Source organism: Colletotrichum lupini, chromosome 9 (assembly GCF_023278565.1).
Source record: "Colletotrichum lupini chromosome 9, complete sequence".
Classification (NCBI taxonomy): domain Eukaryota; kingdom Fungi; phylum Ascomycota; class Sordariomycetes; order Glomerellales; family Glomerellaceae; genus Colletotrichum; species Colletotrichum lupini.
In genome coordinates this window covers 2,665,661-2,678,676 of record NC_064682.1, presented here as the reverse complement: position 1 = coordinate 2,678,676, position 13,016 = coordinate 2,665,661, and the positions used below count along the sequence as shown (strand labels likewise).

The 13,016-nt window shown below is 51.4% G+C and overlaps 7 protein-coding genes across 7 annotated transcripts; 4 read left to right on the top strand and 3 right to left on the bottom strand.

Moving 5' to 3' along the window:
• Positions 1-1,129: 1,129 nt before the first annotated feature.
• On the top strand, positions 1,130-1,839 carry CLUP02_16672 (uncharacterized protein; the record flags this gene model as incomplete). The annotated part of the gene is made up of 2 exons (XM_049295590.1): positions 1,130-1,735; positions 1,783-1,839. The coding sequence occupies 2 exons, from the start codon at positions 1,130-1,132 to the stop codon at positions 1,837-1,839; spliced, it is 663 nt and encodes a 220-aa protein (XP_049152737.1).
• Positions 1,840-2,151: 312 nt separating this feature from the next.
• CLUP02_16671 (uncharacterized protein) lies at positions 2,152-4,136 on the bottom strand (the record flags this gene model as incomplete). The annotated part of the gene is made up of 7 exons (XM_049295589.1): positions 2,152-2,343; positions 2,380-2,827; positions 3,004-3,147; positions 3,234-3,303; positions 3,395-3,441; positions 3,909-3,995; positions 4,090-4,136. 7 exons carry the CDS (start codon positions 4,134-4,136, stop codon positions 2,152-2,154), a joined length of 1,035 nt encoding a protein of 344 aa, XP_049152736.1.
• A 43-nt stretch (positions 4,137-4,179) lies between these two features.
• Positions 4,180-5,253, top strand: CLUP02_16670 (uncharacterized protein; the record flags this gene model as incomplete). Its single annotated transcript, XM_049295588.1, has 2 exons — positions 4,180-4,692; positions 4,768-5,253. The coding sequence occupies 2 exons, from the start codon at positions 4,180-4,182 to the stop codon at positions 5,251-5,253; spliced, it is 999 nt and encodes a 332-aa protein (XP_049152735.1).
• Positions 5,254-8,884: 3,631 nt separating this feature from the next.
• On the top strand, positions 8,885-9,867 carry CLUP02_16669 (uncharacterized protein; the record flags this gene model as incomplete). Its single annotated transcript, XM_049295587.1, has 2 exons — positions 8,885-9,217; positions 9,292-9,867. 2 exons carry the CDS (start codon positions 8,885-8,887, stop codon positions 9,865-9,867), a joined length of 909 nt encoding a protein of 302 aa, XP_049152734.1.
• Positions 9,868-10,707: 840 nt separating this feature from the next.
• CLUP02_16668 (uncharacterized protein) lies at positions 10,708-11,325 on the top strand (the record flags this gene model as incomplete). Its single annotated transcript, XM_049295586.1, has 2 exons — positions 10,708-11,228; positions 11,283-11,325. 2 exons carry the CDS (start codon positions 10,708-10,710, stop codon positions 11,323-11,325), a joined length of 564 nt encoding a protein of 187 aa, XP_049152733.1.
• A 14-nt stretch (positions 11,326-11,339) lies between these two features.
• CLUP02_16667 (uncharacterized protein) lies at positions 11,340-11,867 on the bottom strand (the record flags this gene model as incomplete). Its single annotated transcript, XM_049295585.1, has 1 exon — positions 11,340-11,867. One exon carries the CDS (start codon positions 11,865-11,867, stop codon positions 11,340-11,342), a length of 528 nt encoding a protein of 175 aa, XP_049152732.1.
• A 186-nt stretch (positions 11,868-12,053) lies between these two features.
• Positions 12,054-12,469, bottom strand: CLUP02_16666 (uncharacterized protein; the record flags this gene model as incomplete). The annotated part of the gene is made up of 2 exons (XM_049295584.1): positions 12,054-12,220; positions 12,289-12,469. The coding sequence occupies 2 exons, from the start codon at positions 12,467-12,469 to the stop codon at positions 12,054-12,056; spliced, it is 348 nt and encodes a 115-aa protein (XP_049152731.1).
• Between the last annotated feature and the right edge of the window lie 547 nt (positions 12,470-13,016).

Here is a 13,016-nt window from a genome sequence, read left to right as displayed (position 1 = left end):
TATCACGTAATGCAACCATGAATCAAGTGGCGTGAATGAGATACGTCGGAAGCTGAAAGCCATATTGCACCGACTGTCCTAGGGAATGCTCAGCCGACTGTGGTAGAGTTCAAAGGCAAGTCTGTGTCTCGTGGATCTGAGATAAGGTGGACGGGGGGACGGGTAGAACTCTTTCATCAGACGGCATACCCAGGTTTCTCAGTGTCACCTGGGCACTCCTATTTTTGAGGGGCAAACCTACTTTCTTGGGCTTTTAGTTTTGTAATGTCAAGTGCCAAGTGTCATCACATCCTGTCGGACTTCCCTGTTTTCAGCTCAATGCTTGGCCTCCAACTTTTGCAATGTTATGTGACTGACCGAAGGCACCAGAATCCACCTTCATGTCGTCACTGCTAATTCTGTAGAGCATAGGCATCCCAGTCACTCATGGTGTTCCGAGACGAGGCGGAGGGATACCTCCCCTTCTGAGGTTCTGCAGGGTCTAATGGCTCCCACCTGGTCAGGTAGGAACGCCAAGTTATTAGATCGTCGTACCTTACATTCCAGGTAACTATTCAGGTTGAGAAGGGGCCCCCCTCATGTCAGGTGACCTCGCTGGATGGGAGGGTGAGCTAAAAGCCTGGATTGGCCCCCAACATGTGTGGCTGCCCTCGCACCTTCCGCGCGAGGTTTTCTCGCCATCAAAGACGTAGATCCACTCTTCATTACCATACCCAACAAGGCAGCAACGAAAAGGGTTGACCAGACACTTCCTTCTGTCCAACCTTGGATTCCATCTCTTTCTGTCTTTTTCATCCGCAGAAGATTCCAGCGACGGCAGGAACACTTTGCTCGAATGCCGCATAGGAGTGGAAATTTCGTGTCAAATTCTACTTTGGCTTCCAAACTCACAACCATCATCTTTCTATTCTTCTCCAACTTCATTTTCGTCCTCGATCTCATTTCCATCGCCCCCAAGCCAACGAAACCGCTCTAGCCGCTGTTGCCACCGTCCCAACTGGTTTGCAATCCCTTCTTCATCGCGTTCGTCCATCCCAAATTCATCACAATCAAACCCCATCTGTTTGTCGACTTCGTGAACCTAGCTGTGTTGTTCAAAGCTAACTACTATCTGTTGCAGGCCGCGACGATGCCATCTCAAAGCATCTCTGCCGCAGACCTTCCGGTCGCTCCGGCCATGGAGCGTTCAGGTCGAGCAGCGGAGCGACACGGCCTACCAGATGCCCAGCGTACTGGATACCTCATCCAGCACTATATTGCGGAGCTTGAGTCATACGTTCAAGTACAGCAAATGGTCTCCGGGGAGACCAGCTTGATCATCCAGGCGCTTGCCGCCGTCATCACCAACCTCCACAATATCAAAAGAAAGGCTGTCATCACGGCGAAGGACATCGAACACGTCATTGCCGCGGTCAAAGATGCCATGTCTGCGGCGAATGCCAGATCAAAGGCTGCCGGCGTGAAGGAGGCTGGGGCCAAGGGAAAGATTCGGGCGGAGACCGAGGATGAGGGACGTCGCTGCAAGGGTGCAAGCACCAATATCCCCGCCGCCGCTGCCTTCCTCCATATCGTCGACACCCTCGATATTGCCTACTACGAGTTGGGAAAGGCTCTTCAGGCGTCTCAGCTCCGATCTTACCGCACTTTGGAGAGGGAGAATACCCGGCTTCAATTGAATCTCGCAACTCAGGAAGACACGATTGCTCGTTTGAAGCAAGAGATTGTGGAGCTTAAGGTATGCTTCCTGCCTCAGACTGTCAAGCCTGCGACGCCACTGACTAGATAAAGCAGTCCAAGGACAGTTCGTCTGAGGGGAGTTTGATCAATCTGCTCGACTAGCCATGGAGTCATCCGTTGTGGTGAGACCGGTTGGAAGATAAGGTGGTCTTAGGTTCAGATCCATGTCAGAGAGAGGGGGTGATAAAGAATCATACTTCCAAGGTCCTTTTAAGGGGACGTTCATTATTTCCAATGCTGTGGCTTTCAAATTCTTTGTTTTTTCCAACAGTACGTTTGTTTGAACTAGGGCCCGTCGTCAAGATGGACTCGAAGCGCAAGCGCTCCGGGGCCAAATCTCCCTTCAGTCCCAAGTTTTTCCGCAGTGTCTTAGTCCACATCAGTGCCCAATTTCTTCGTCTTGCTTCTGAAGTTCTAGCCCTCGTCCGAAATTTTATAGACAGCTTCCCATAACACCTCCAACTCAGTGCTTATAGTCCGAGCAGCAAGAATGGCCAGCGCCGCGTGATTGGGCACCAACTCCGCATCAGAGAATCCAGCTAGGCTGTCATAGATTGAAGTCCTTTCCGCCAAATCGCTGCCGGCAAACGATGTGAAAATACCATCCTAGCAACACGGTCCTGTGGAACCGCGGTACCGCACCGCCGTAAGGATTCCGCGATTCGGCCAATATCGGTCAACGGCGTCCTGGCAAAGGTCTAATCGCCAGGACGCGACTGTTGCAGAGGAAAAGAAGGTCCACCACATGTATCCAGCTTTTGGGCGATGAGAGATAAGGAAGATGAGCTTGCGATTGTGGAGCGTCCTTGACACAGCGCTGGCCGAAGGCAGTTTTTTCCTTCCCAAGTAATACTCCCTCGGGATCAAGAGGGCCGCTCTGCAATCTGGAAGCTCGACCCAGTCGTGGAGGATGGGATCCCAGCACCTGGTATTTTCATTGCCGTAGACGTCACGAGGACAGTAGCTGCTACGTATATGATGCTGGAACATGCTACCAAGCATCCCGTCGCTGACTTCAATTCCAGTTGGTGTTACATTGCCCTTGACGCAATTTCTTTTCATTAAACCACCGATTGGCCTTTGTCTAGTGCTTTGGTGACAAATGCCTGTCCGTTTCGCTTCTTAATTCATTCGTTCCAATCTTGGACTCCTCCCTTTGCTTTGCAAGTAAGGAACTCTAGATGGGCGTCGATTACAACTCAGCGGCTGTGGAGTTGTTCTAAGGTCGTGTGAGTCTTGAAGAATTGGATATTGTCTTGAGGCTACAGATCGAAGTCAATATCCGACATCTCCATGCGATCGACGCGTCGTGCTTGACGGAGTTCGGCTTCGAAAAGCTTCCTCAAAGTGTCGTCTTCACACATTGTGGATCTGCGCGGTTTCTTATCCAAGGAAGTCATAGTTGAGAGACTGATGCAATGTTCATGTGGTAATTTGTAGACAGCAACTAGAAACGCGCAAGGTAGAGCTATTAGTCTGGGTCACAAAGAAGCGACTGGAGAAAGGTATCAGGAGCGAGTGTCTCGGCAGCAAAGTCTTCCTCCACTTGAAAGTCCTCCTTGCCGCCTGTGACCACGGCCCGTCAAGGTAGCCAGCTATTAGAATGGCGGGAAGTGGAGTACAATACGAATAGCCTTATGGAGACGTAAGATTTTACATCCTGATGAGAGGTTCGAGGGCTGCCGCCATCTTGCAGCCTCAGGTCTGTTCGCCAGGTTACCTCTTTCACTTGGCTGTCCCTGATCGCGTGAAGTCGAAGAATTGCCTATACCCCGATGTCCAGATAGACCAAAGTGAAAGTCATGACTTTAGACGACACCGGTCTTCTTGCTGTAGCCTCACATTCTAAGTCTTGGGTCGGCACTCGAGTATTTAGAATGCCTTGTACACGGTCATCCACGGGTGTTCGGGCCTAGCACGCGCACCTATAGAATTCAAATTATTCAGATTCATAGCTTACTGCAATCTTTTGAAGTCGCGCTTTCTCTTGTTGAGACCTTCCCCAACTATAATTAGGCAGCGAAGGAGCCGGATATTGAATTCGTAGCCCGACGGAAAGAGCGACCGCCTCACGGACTGATTCGTCGATTACCTCACTCGCCTCACTTTTACCCTCCCATTACTTCTCTCCCCAGGTCAACCTCTACACAAGTTTTGCTTCCCCCTCCCACCTGGCTTTGGCAATATCGATATCAGAGACTGGAATAGCACCGAAATCCTCATATATACGTTCATATATGGGAATCTCCATGCTGGTCCTTTAAGGTGAGTAGTGCTTCAAGCCCGCCTTTCTTATACTCTGGTCCGTGCCCCAGAGTCTTACTGGGCCGGGTCTATCTACGCATCATTTACTGTCCATGAAACTTGAACCCAGATGTTTTGTGTATTTGTTCCACCATGATGGAAAGGTAGCGAGGGGCGCACATTGCTAACGAGAACTAGATGCCTCCCACGTATAAGGGAAGGAAAGCCAATTCGGGCCCGAACGTGCCTGCCATAGCTTCGCCGCCTGCCGAGCGCTTCTCAACTCACCAGCTGAAAGTCATTGACGTTTGCCTCCGCCAGACCGGGTTCGACTTCCGAGGCTTTGCTTGCGGCCCCGTTGCTGAAGCCGAGTGGGATGCCCTCAAGCTCCTTCACCTCGATTTCGCACTTCCTACAGCCGATCCTAGCTTGACCATGACTGCTTCTCGTCTTGCTGCCATCATCCATGCTGCTGCTCAGTGTCTCGAGAGCTCTGACTACACCACTCGTGATGCGGCATTCTGGAAGGAAGTGAAGAAGCTTCTGTCTGACGACAGCACCTTCCAATCGGCTCCCATCTTTGATTTTGTCAAGTTCGACAACATTCTCTACCGATTCTACTCGGCTTGGGTATCTTTCAGAGACAAGAACCCCGGCATGTCTCGCACACTTATCCAGGAGCCTTACACCACCAGTGCCGAGAGCAAGGCGGTTCACCAGCTGCATCGAGCCATGTGTGCATAGGAAGATATCATGGAACTCAATGGTACCGCTGTCAAAGCCAAGGCCTCCTCCAAGGACGAACTCCTCGCGGCTACCGATGAGTATATTCGACAGACAGTACGTGGCAAAAAGAACAGCATCGCACTCGCCAGGCGTCACTTCAAGGCAGGATATCGTGCTCATTTCAAATCAGAATTGGAGGAGACCTATTCGGAAGCCTACGACAAGGGAAAGCGTGAGGGTGAGAGTGAGTACAAGATCAAGCTCAAAGAGATGAAAGCAAAGATACGCAAGGAAGAGGCAGACTTGTTTGCACTCAACAGGGTGACAATGGACCGAAATCGCCAGGTGGGACAGGAGAACAAGTCCATCACAAAGGAAGTTGAGGAGTTGCAAGCGGAGAACTCTGAGCTTCGCAGACTCAACAAAGAGCTCAGTGACCTATGTGAGGCGTCGCAGCAACGGTTTGCGATGAACAGATCTGGAGGAAGCACTGAGAAGAGATCAAATGGCTTTGCTTTCGGTGAAGTGGTGGACTTGCTGGATTAAGTTTGAGGGCTGATATCTGGTGATATCGAGTGGTTGGATCTCAATGCTGAACAACCAAAGTCGAGGATTCTGGGCAGAGAACTTTCTGTAGGATAGGATGTCAGGGCTACCAGCCTTGAGCTCATTTGTCCGTTTGCTCATGTTACCTTCAAAGCTCTAGGAATTGAACATACTGCTTCTTGATACCAGTCCCTATGACTATGTATCGGAGTCCGAGCCTACTCGGGTGTCATTCTCTGCTGTATCAACTGAGCTTTTTGTCGCCCGAAAAATGGTCTTGGCTATTCAAAGATTGATGGAGGTAAATCATCAACACATCAGAACCGGTGCTGCCTGACCAGAGCGCTTTATGACGGCTGCTATGATGCGGCTAGCCATTCTGGGTATGCCATTGCTCACCCTCTCGAGTCCAGCCTTATTGTCTCGAAACGATCGACCTCGATGGTGAGCGCCACCCCGCCTGAGACCAGGACATCCCGTCCGTCCCGCATCACACTACGGCTTCAACTGCTGTCTGTTTCGTCATTGACCCAACCTTTTCATCAATAATCGATCATACACACTGCGTCTGCAACCCAACTCCTACCACATGGTTAAAGCCTGCTTGACGCAGAAGCCTAAGCCATCAAATTGCCACGGTGTAACGAGGGATTTCTAGGTCTTGAAGGGTGGGCATTGTGGTTCTTACTTCGGACACATTGTATCGTAGTAACTCCACTGCCCCGCCTTCATTTTCAACAGCCGAGAGACGCGGATCTTTGTCTTCAGCTTGGGGGAGTTCTGGCCCCCAACACTTTGGGCAGCTCGCCCGAGTCTTCGGTCAAGCCTGCGACGTTCTGCGGCTTGACGCCTCGGTCTCCGCTTCGTGTCTCACTCGATGTCTTACCGTCCCCGCCTCCTTCGTTCGTGGCGCAAGACTTTCCCGTTGAGAAGAGGATCAGTCGCCGCCTGGTCTAGAGGCTCTTTAAAGGCAACAACATAATCATTGGCTCATGAATAGCGTCTGCTGAGTTTTGGTCACTCACCTGCCCCGTAGAGCCATTAAGTCTTGCAGCTGGCACCCCGACGCCGGGGCTAAGTCGCGAGTAGTACTTCTAGCTTCCGAGGTGAAGTCAACTTGTGAAAGGTTTGCCTCCTGCTCTCCCTGCCTACTTTGTGCGGCTTTTACAGGAGCAACTCTAGCGATGACAGTCTTCGGTGTTCCAGATGAGACAATTAGAAATCCACGCTATGATCAAATCATCAGGCAAAATATAAAAATACATGGTGGTGTCCAAGAGGCTGGCCACCAGCCCGCAGATCATTCACGTTTCCACCGCAGATCATGTCCCAACTGCCCTTAGCGCTTAGGACCGGCCCGCATGTCGATCAATCCAGACTTTGACCCGCGATCCCACGCTCCACCGTTGTTGCGCAACCACCTTCATTCGTCCGCCCCGCGTGGCCTTTCACGGCCAGTCGACCAGGGGGTTCATGGGCCATACTTGAAACCCCCGCACATGCAGGAGGTAAAGAGCGAGAGGGGATTCCGGCCAATAATGGAAGGGCAATATGACTTTGTTCTCTCAAAATAAGAACGCTGCAGCGGAGGAATTTTGGAGAGAGGTGGGTCGTTTTTGTGGTTCTTCTTCTGTGCTTTTTTCGCCCGTTCTGCATGCTCCATTTGGTTATGAGAAGGAGTCCGTGACATCAGCAGCTAATCGTTCACCAAGTCTGCGAGGAGAGCTTGTTTGTGCTACACAGCTCACGTGGATACTACAAGTAACAGAGACCGTGTAAGATTGCAGGATGCGCAATCGTCTAGATTCTGTGGGACAAACAACGAAGAGTTTGCGGCACGACATGCGCAAAAACCTGCCGCCATTGGCAAACATGATGTGTCTCTCCAGGGAAAAGTCGGGCCACCAGTTCAGACGAAAGGCAAGAAGTTCAGGCGAACCCTAATGCTGCGTTCTGTTTGTCAACCTTAGATGGTGATACCGCTGTGCATTCACGCTGGCGAATCACGTCCGCATCGACGTGCGCTAGCGGGAGATGCAAACTGAAGCATGACATCGGGGGGATCTGCCAATCAGGACCCGAGGATGTCAGGTGGGAAACGTACGATGGCAAGACACTCTGAGCCAGGCATGCCGGTAATGACAACTGCTTTGTTTCTATCACCATTGTCATCATCATTGCACATTAAACTGACGCCGGCGTTGACTGTGGCGGAAAGTGGGGGGCTAGAACGCCAGTATTGCCTTTGGCATCGGCTCCGAGAAAGAGAGGTTCGGCCCTAGCAAGATCTCAAGCCTGAAGATGGATTATTCCATTTGACATTGGTTTCTCGTTTCTTTTGAGGGACTCGGCGTGACAGCCCGAGACTTCCTGGAGAAGAGGACTTTGGTGAGACTGGCCGTTTTTCCTGTACCCCCAGTTTTAGCGGCAAGACGCATGGTACTGGTTTGACATCGGAGCACCTTTTCCGTCGGACGCGTGAAGTCCTATGTAGAGATCATCGCTGTGGTAGCGAGACATACATATTCGAGCCCAACTCCAGAGGAGGGTTGACATGGTCAGGGTCCCGAAAGCTTGACTATACAAACGGTGCACATAGCTTGTGGCCGCACGGAGTTGGCATCAGAGACAGAGAGAGATCGAGCATCAGGGAGCGATCGCGGAAGAACGTCAGCTGAAGCTTCTGCCTCCAAGTACGTGCGTATAGGGATAGAGGAATACAGTAGGATGTCCGGCCTCGATAGACTGTTATCTGAACATACTGTAGAAGCGGGATGGTACTTGACTTTCCATAGGCAAAGTAAACCAATGCGAAGTATCGGACATCTCACATCTCCTTCCGCTTTCGTGGCTAACTGCTTCTATCCTTGACCATGCTGCTGGTGATATGCGATTGACAGAGGACTCATTCGATCTCAAGAGTCAACTCCATAACGTGAGGCGAGACACACAGCGTCGAGCCCAACATCGTGGCAACGGACCCATTAGAACAGGGAGAGGCTGGGTAAAGATCACGACCGAACCAGCGAAACACACAGATTGAGGCCCAACACGGTGAGCGACCTGACATTGAGATGATTGAAGTCGTTCGAGAAGATGAGCACGGCAGCACGTAATAGCACAGCATGGCGATTGGTGCCCAGGCAAAAGTGACAGGACAATTCGTATGGTTCATCACCAGATTTGCAAGTACACCCGTCTCAATTGGGACCTTGTGGTCGTCGATATGAGGGTACAGATCCTCTGGCATGCGTGGTACAACACCCCTCGTGCCGACCTCAGTATTGCACTCGTGTACTCCAACCTCCTCGTCGTTGTACTGACGCTGTCCCTACCACTTGGTGCCCAACTGAAAGAATCTGGCCCACGGCGATGCATCTGATCTTGGGAATATTCGCTTTTGCCGGAGAACCACAGCAGAAAGCTTGGATGACGAGCAAGCTTGACGACCGCCTCACTTCTAGAAACCAGCCATTCGTTTCTCATCATGATACGTATTTATAGATGGCTTGGGCTCTCACAAGAATCCTATATCACCCAAGCCATCGAACAACACCGTCTCACAATCATCTCACAGTCTCTTTCTCCTTTCTCCTAACCTAGACGACTTCTTTCAACCATCACTTACAAGATGTCAGCCTCCAACGCCCACCACACGCCCGTGAAGCAGGCCATCGATGCGGTGCACGCCACCCATCCTCCCGCGGGACAGCGAGGCTACCCCTTCTCCCTGCCCCAGCGCAACCTCCTAGTCATCGTACTGGGCGAGTTCTGCGGAACATTCATGTTCCTCCTCCTCTCCTTCCTCGGAGCCCAGACCGCCATCGTCACCAACAACCCCGACGACCCAGCGGCCACACTCTCTCCTGACAGCTTGCTCTACATCGCCGCCGCCTTCGGCACAGCCATCACCGCCAATGTATGGATCTTCTACCGCGTCAGCGGTGGCATGTTCAACCCTGCGGTATGTTTCCGACCCAGTTCATCTTAACCCCCAACCCTTTCTACTTCGAATGCTGACTAACATTTCCGTAACAGGTCACCCTCGGTCTTGTTCTCGTCGGAGCAGTCAAGCCGCTTCGAGGTCTCTGCATCGTACCCGCCCAGCTGCTCGCTAGTATCGCTGCCGCTGCCGTGGTATACGGGGTCCTCCCAGGCCCTCTCCGCGTCGCCAACACCCTGGGCGGCGGCGCCACCGTGCCCCAGGGCTTCTTCATCGAGATGCTTCTGACGGCCCAGCTCGTCTTGACGGTCTACTTCCTCGCTGTCGAGAAGCACCGCGCGACGTTCCTTGCGCCCATCGGCGTCGGCATCTCCGTCTTCATTGCCCACATCACGGCTACCAATTGGACTGGCACCTCAATCAACCCTGCTCGGTCATTTGGTCCTGCTGTCATTATCGGTTTCGTCAACTACCACTGGATCTACTGGATTGGCCCATTCGCTGGTGCTCTTCTGTCCTTCTTGGTTTATGCCTTGTTCAAGTGGCTCGAGTACCAGACTGCCAATCCTGGACAGGATGACGATATGGAAAAGGCTATTCACCCTTCTCTGCCTGTTGACTCGGCGCACAGCGGTGGAACTGAGCTTGCCCCTGAGCACGCCAAGGTCTAAGCTTCGATGAACAGGTTAATACTAATGGTCTTGTATACCCCCTGGCACACGGATGTTGTCGGAAGGATTATGACTTCGCTGGTAAATGTAGCTTGTATGCTGGATCGTACTTGACAGGATTGGCTAAGGGCCACGGAAGTAGATGGGAAAGAGTTTGCAGATTGTAGATACATGTAGTCCTAGATTGCCTATTTTGGGTATCGAAATGTCACTTGCTTTTACTAGATGAAGTATCACTCCACTAAGGCCTCCATTCCTACGGGTCTTCTCTTGCTAATAGCGTTTCGTCTGATAACTTACTGTGGAAAGTCGCATTGCTGAAATAGCACCCATTTTTGATTTCACGAGGGCGCTTTAGGTGAGAAAATGATTCGAAGGAACAGTTTTGTTGGTTAACCTTGTCGTCTTTCGTTGCGGTCACGTGATGGCTGTCCTTGAACAGGTGAATGATGCTATCACGACAACGACTTGTTCCCGTTGTGGTCACCTGGATAGCATAAGCGCTGCTTTCTGGTTCTTTTTTTTTTCTTTCTTGACAAACTATAGGTCGCATGGCAATTTTGGTAAGATCCCCTACATTTAGAAATTGTACTTCCGGTTCGTACCTGACTGATTGAGGATAAGTTCGTGATGACCCTTTTGGACATCCGTATTCATCTTGAACCTTCGTTTTGACAGGTCCCACTAATCTCGACTCGCTCCGCCGCCCGCATATTTCACTTAGCTCGAGGATGAGAAAAGAGGACCACTTGCTCTTTCCTCTTCTTTTCTTCCTGTCACGCCGGTCACAGCCTCTCTGTTCACTGCGGCTTAGCGATAAAGTTCGACAAATCTGACAAGATGGTGCTGACCAACATAGTCGAGGATCTTGGCAAATCAGCATACCCGGTCATTTCAGAAGTCTTGGAAGACATAGTACAAGCAACTGTACAGCAGAATAACAAGGGAATCCCGACCCCGTCTGCCACATCCCCGAGCGACAATGCTTCATCTGTTCTACCACAGCCTCAAGAGGAGAAAGACATCACAGCCGACATCAACAGACTCCAAAACCAGTACGAGTTACTGAGCCAAAGAATGTCTTCATTCGAAAAGACGCTCGATAATGTCGAGAAGAAGCGCAAGAAGTTGGTCAAGATCCGAAAGGGCTTAGAGCGGAGACTCGACGCCAGCAAGTCAGACATTCACTCATTGGAGCACAAATTTTCGTGCGCAGAAATCGATAGCAATGGTTTGGAAGTTTTACTTGAGGTCGAGACTTCAGAGTCTTGGGGCGCCAAGACTAGAAGGGCCATTCATCTGAAGAAGATCGAGAAGAATGTGGACGAAATTGATCGCTTCATTGAGATATACGAAGAAAGGTAAGATGTCGCACTATTCAGTCCCACATTCAACCCACTGAGTTTGCATCGCAGACAGCGTAGTCTGGACGACAAAATCAAGGACTCGAACAACTGACAATACTCCGCCTCTCACATCGCGACCATAACCCCAGCAGCCACACCAGCAGCAACACCAGCCATAGCCATCCCAGTACACCTCGCCACAGCAGCACCGCCCTTTGAAGTCTTCGTCGCCGCCGTATTATCCTGCCACGCCTTCTGCCAATCCGAAACATACGACGAAACCCACTTGTCGTCCTTGTCCGGCACGTTATCCTTCCACCACTTGGCCTCCTGCTGGGTGTCCAGGCTATACCCGTTGACCGCCATCGAGGCGACGACGTCGGGCGCGTCGGTGGCCTTGGCGGCGGCGGACCACATGTGGGAGTAGACCGTCGTCCACTCCTTGTCGTTGAAGTACTTTTGGTCGACGCTGTACAGCGCGGTCGCGAGGGAGGTTGCTACGGCGCCGGCGATGGTGCTCGGGACGGATTTGACGTGTTGGGAGAGGTACTCGTCGGCGGCGGTCGAGGTCGGGAGGGTGGTGCCGAACCAGAGTTGGGCGAAGGCTGTTGGCGCCATGGCCGTTGTGAGGGAGATGAGTTTGAGCAGATGCATGGTTGAGTGAGGTTGAATAGAGGACCTAGTCTTGTCTTCGACGCTGATCTCTCGGTTGGTTGTAGCGACTCCTTTCTGGCAGTAAACTTTCCTTCTGAAAATGCTCAACTTCTGAGAAACTCACAAGAAAGACTTGGGACAATGAGGGACATCATATCCATTTAAATAGTCCAAGTTCGCAAATTTTCACCATGCGGCAAAGCAAACGCCAAGCGAAATTTTCTTATTTCTTCCTTCAAGATTCACCACTTTAATTACTGGCGGACCATTTGTTTGCTGTGCCGTGGTGCCTTGCGGCACAGCAACATGTCTGCTGCCTAAATTCGCGATGCAATTTTCTTCGAGTAACGAAGCTAAAACCCAGGAGGATTAGCCGCTTGTAGATGAGATGTTACATCGAGGACACGCGGGGAAAAAGTACCTTGCACTAGCACCCGGCCATCGGGCTCCTTCGACTCCTTCCTGTGGTCGGGCGTGGTTGGCTTTCCTGACGTGTTTTTTTCGCGCGCGATACTACCATCGGAGGGCCGGTGTGACACTCCACTTTGGCCGGCGAGCTTGAACGGGGAAGTGGGGCATGTTCGGGCGATGGGCCTCGGCATGGAGCCGAGGGGAATATGGCTTTTGCGAGCAATGGCGTTCAGTCACATGGTTTTAATTACACCACATCTTTGCTAATTCATATGTGCAGCGTGACCGGTTACTTCCTCGACTTTCCGATCGATTCTTGAGGAAATCTGTCAGCTTTTGAAGGCATTTTGGCCTCAAATGGTTATGCTGGCCAATTACCTGAGCGTTCAAGCCTCTTGCAATGTACCAAAACCGTACCGATTGCTCCCCGTAGAGCAGTTTCAGGATCTATGAGACGTGATTTGGGTCTAGCGTTGCCGCGGAAGAACCTCTGCACTCTTAAATCCAGATCGAAGCAGTTGAGGAATTTTCCCAGTTCAGAGCCGATGCACGTGTAGTCGATGTGACGTTTTGCATATTGGTCTTGATACCCTGATTGAGAGTCGGAGTCAACTCCGACGGCCAGCTGATGCGACGTGGTGGAAGAAAACTGCCTCGCAACACTTTTTATCTCATTAATCACTCGCGGAATTTGTGAGTGATCTTCTTCCATCATAACCTGATGTCGGAATTGACTTG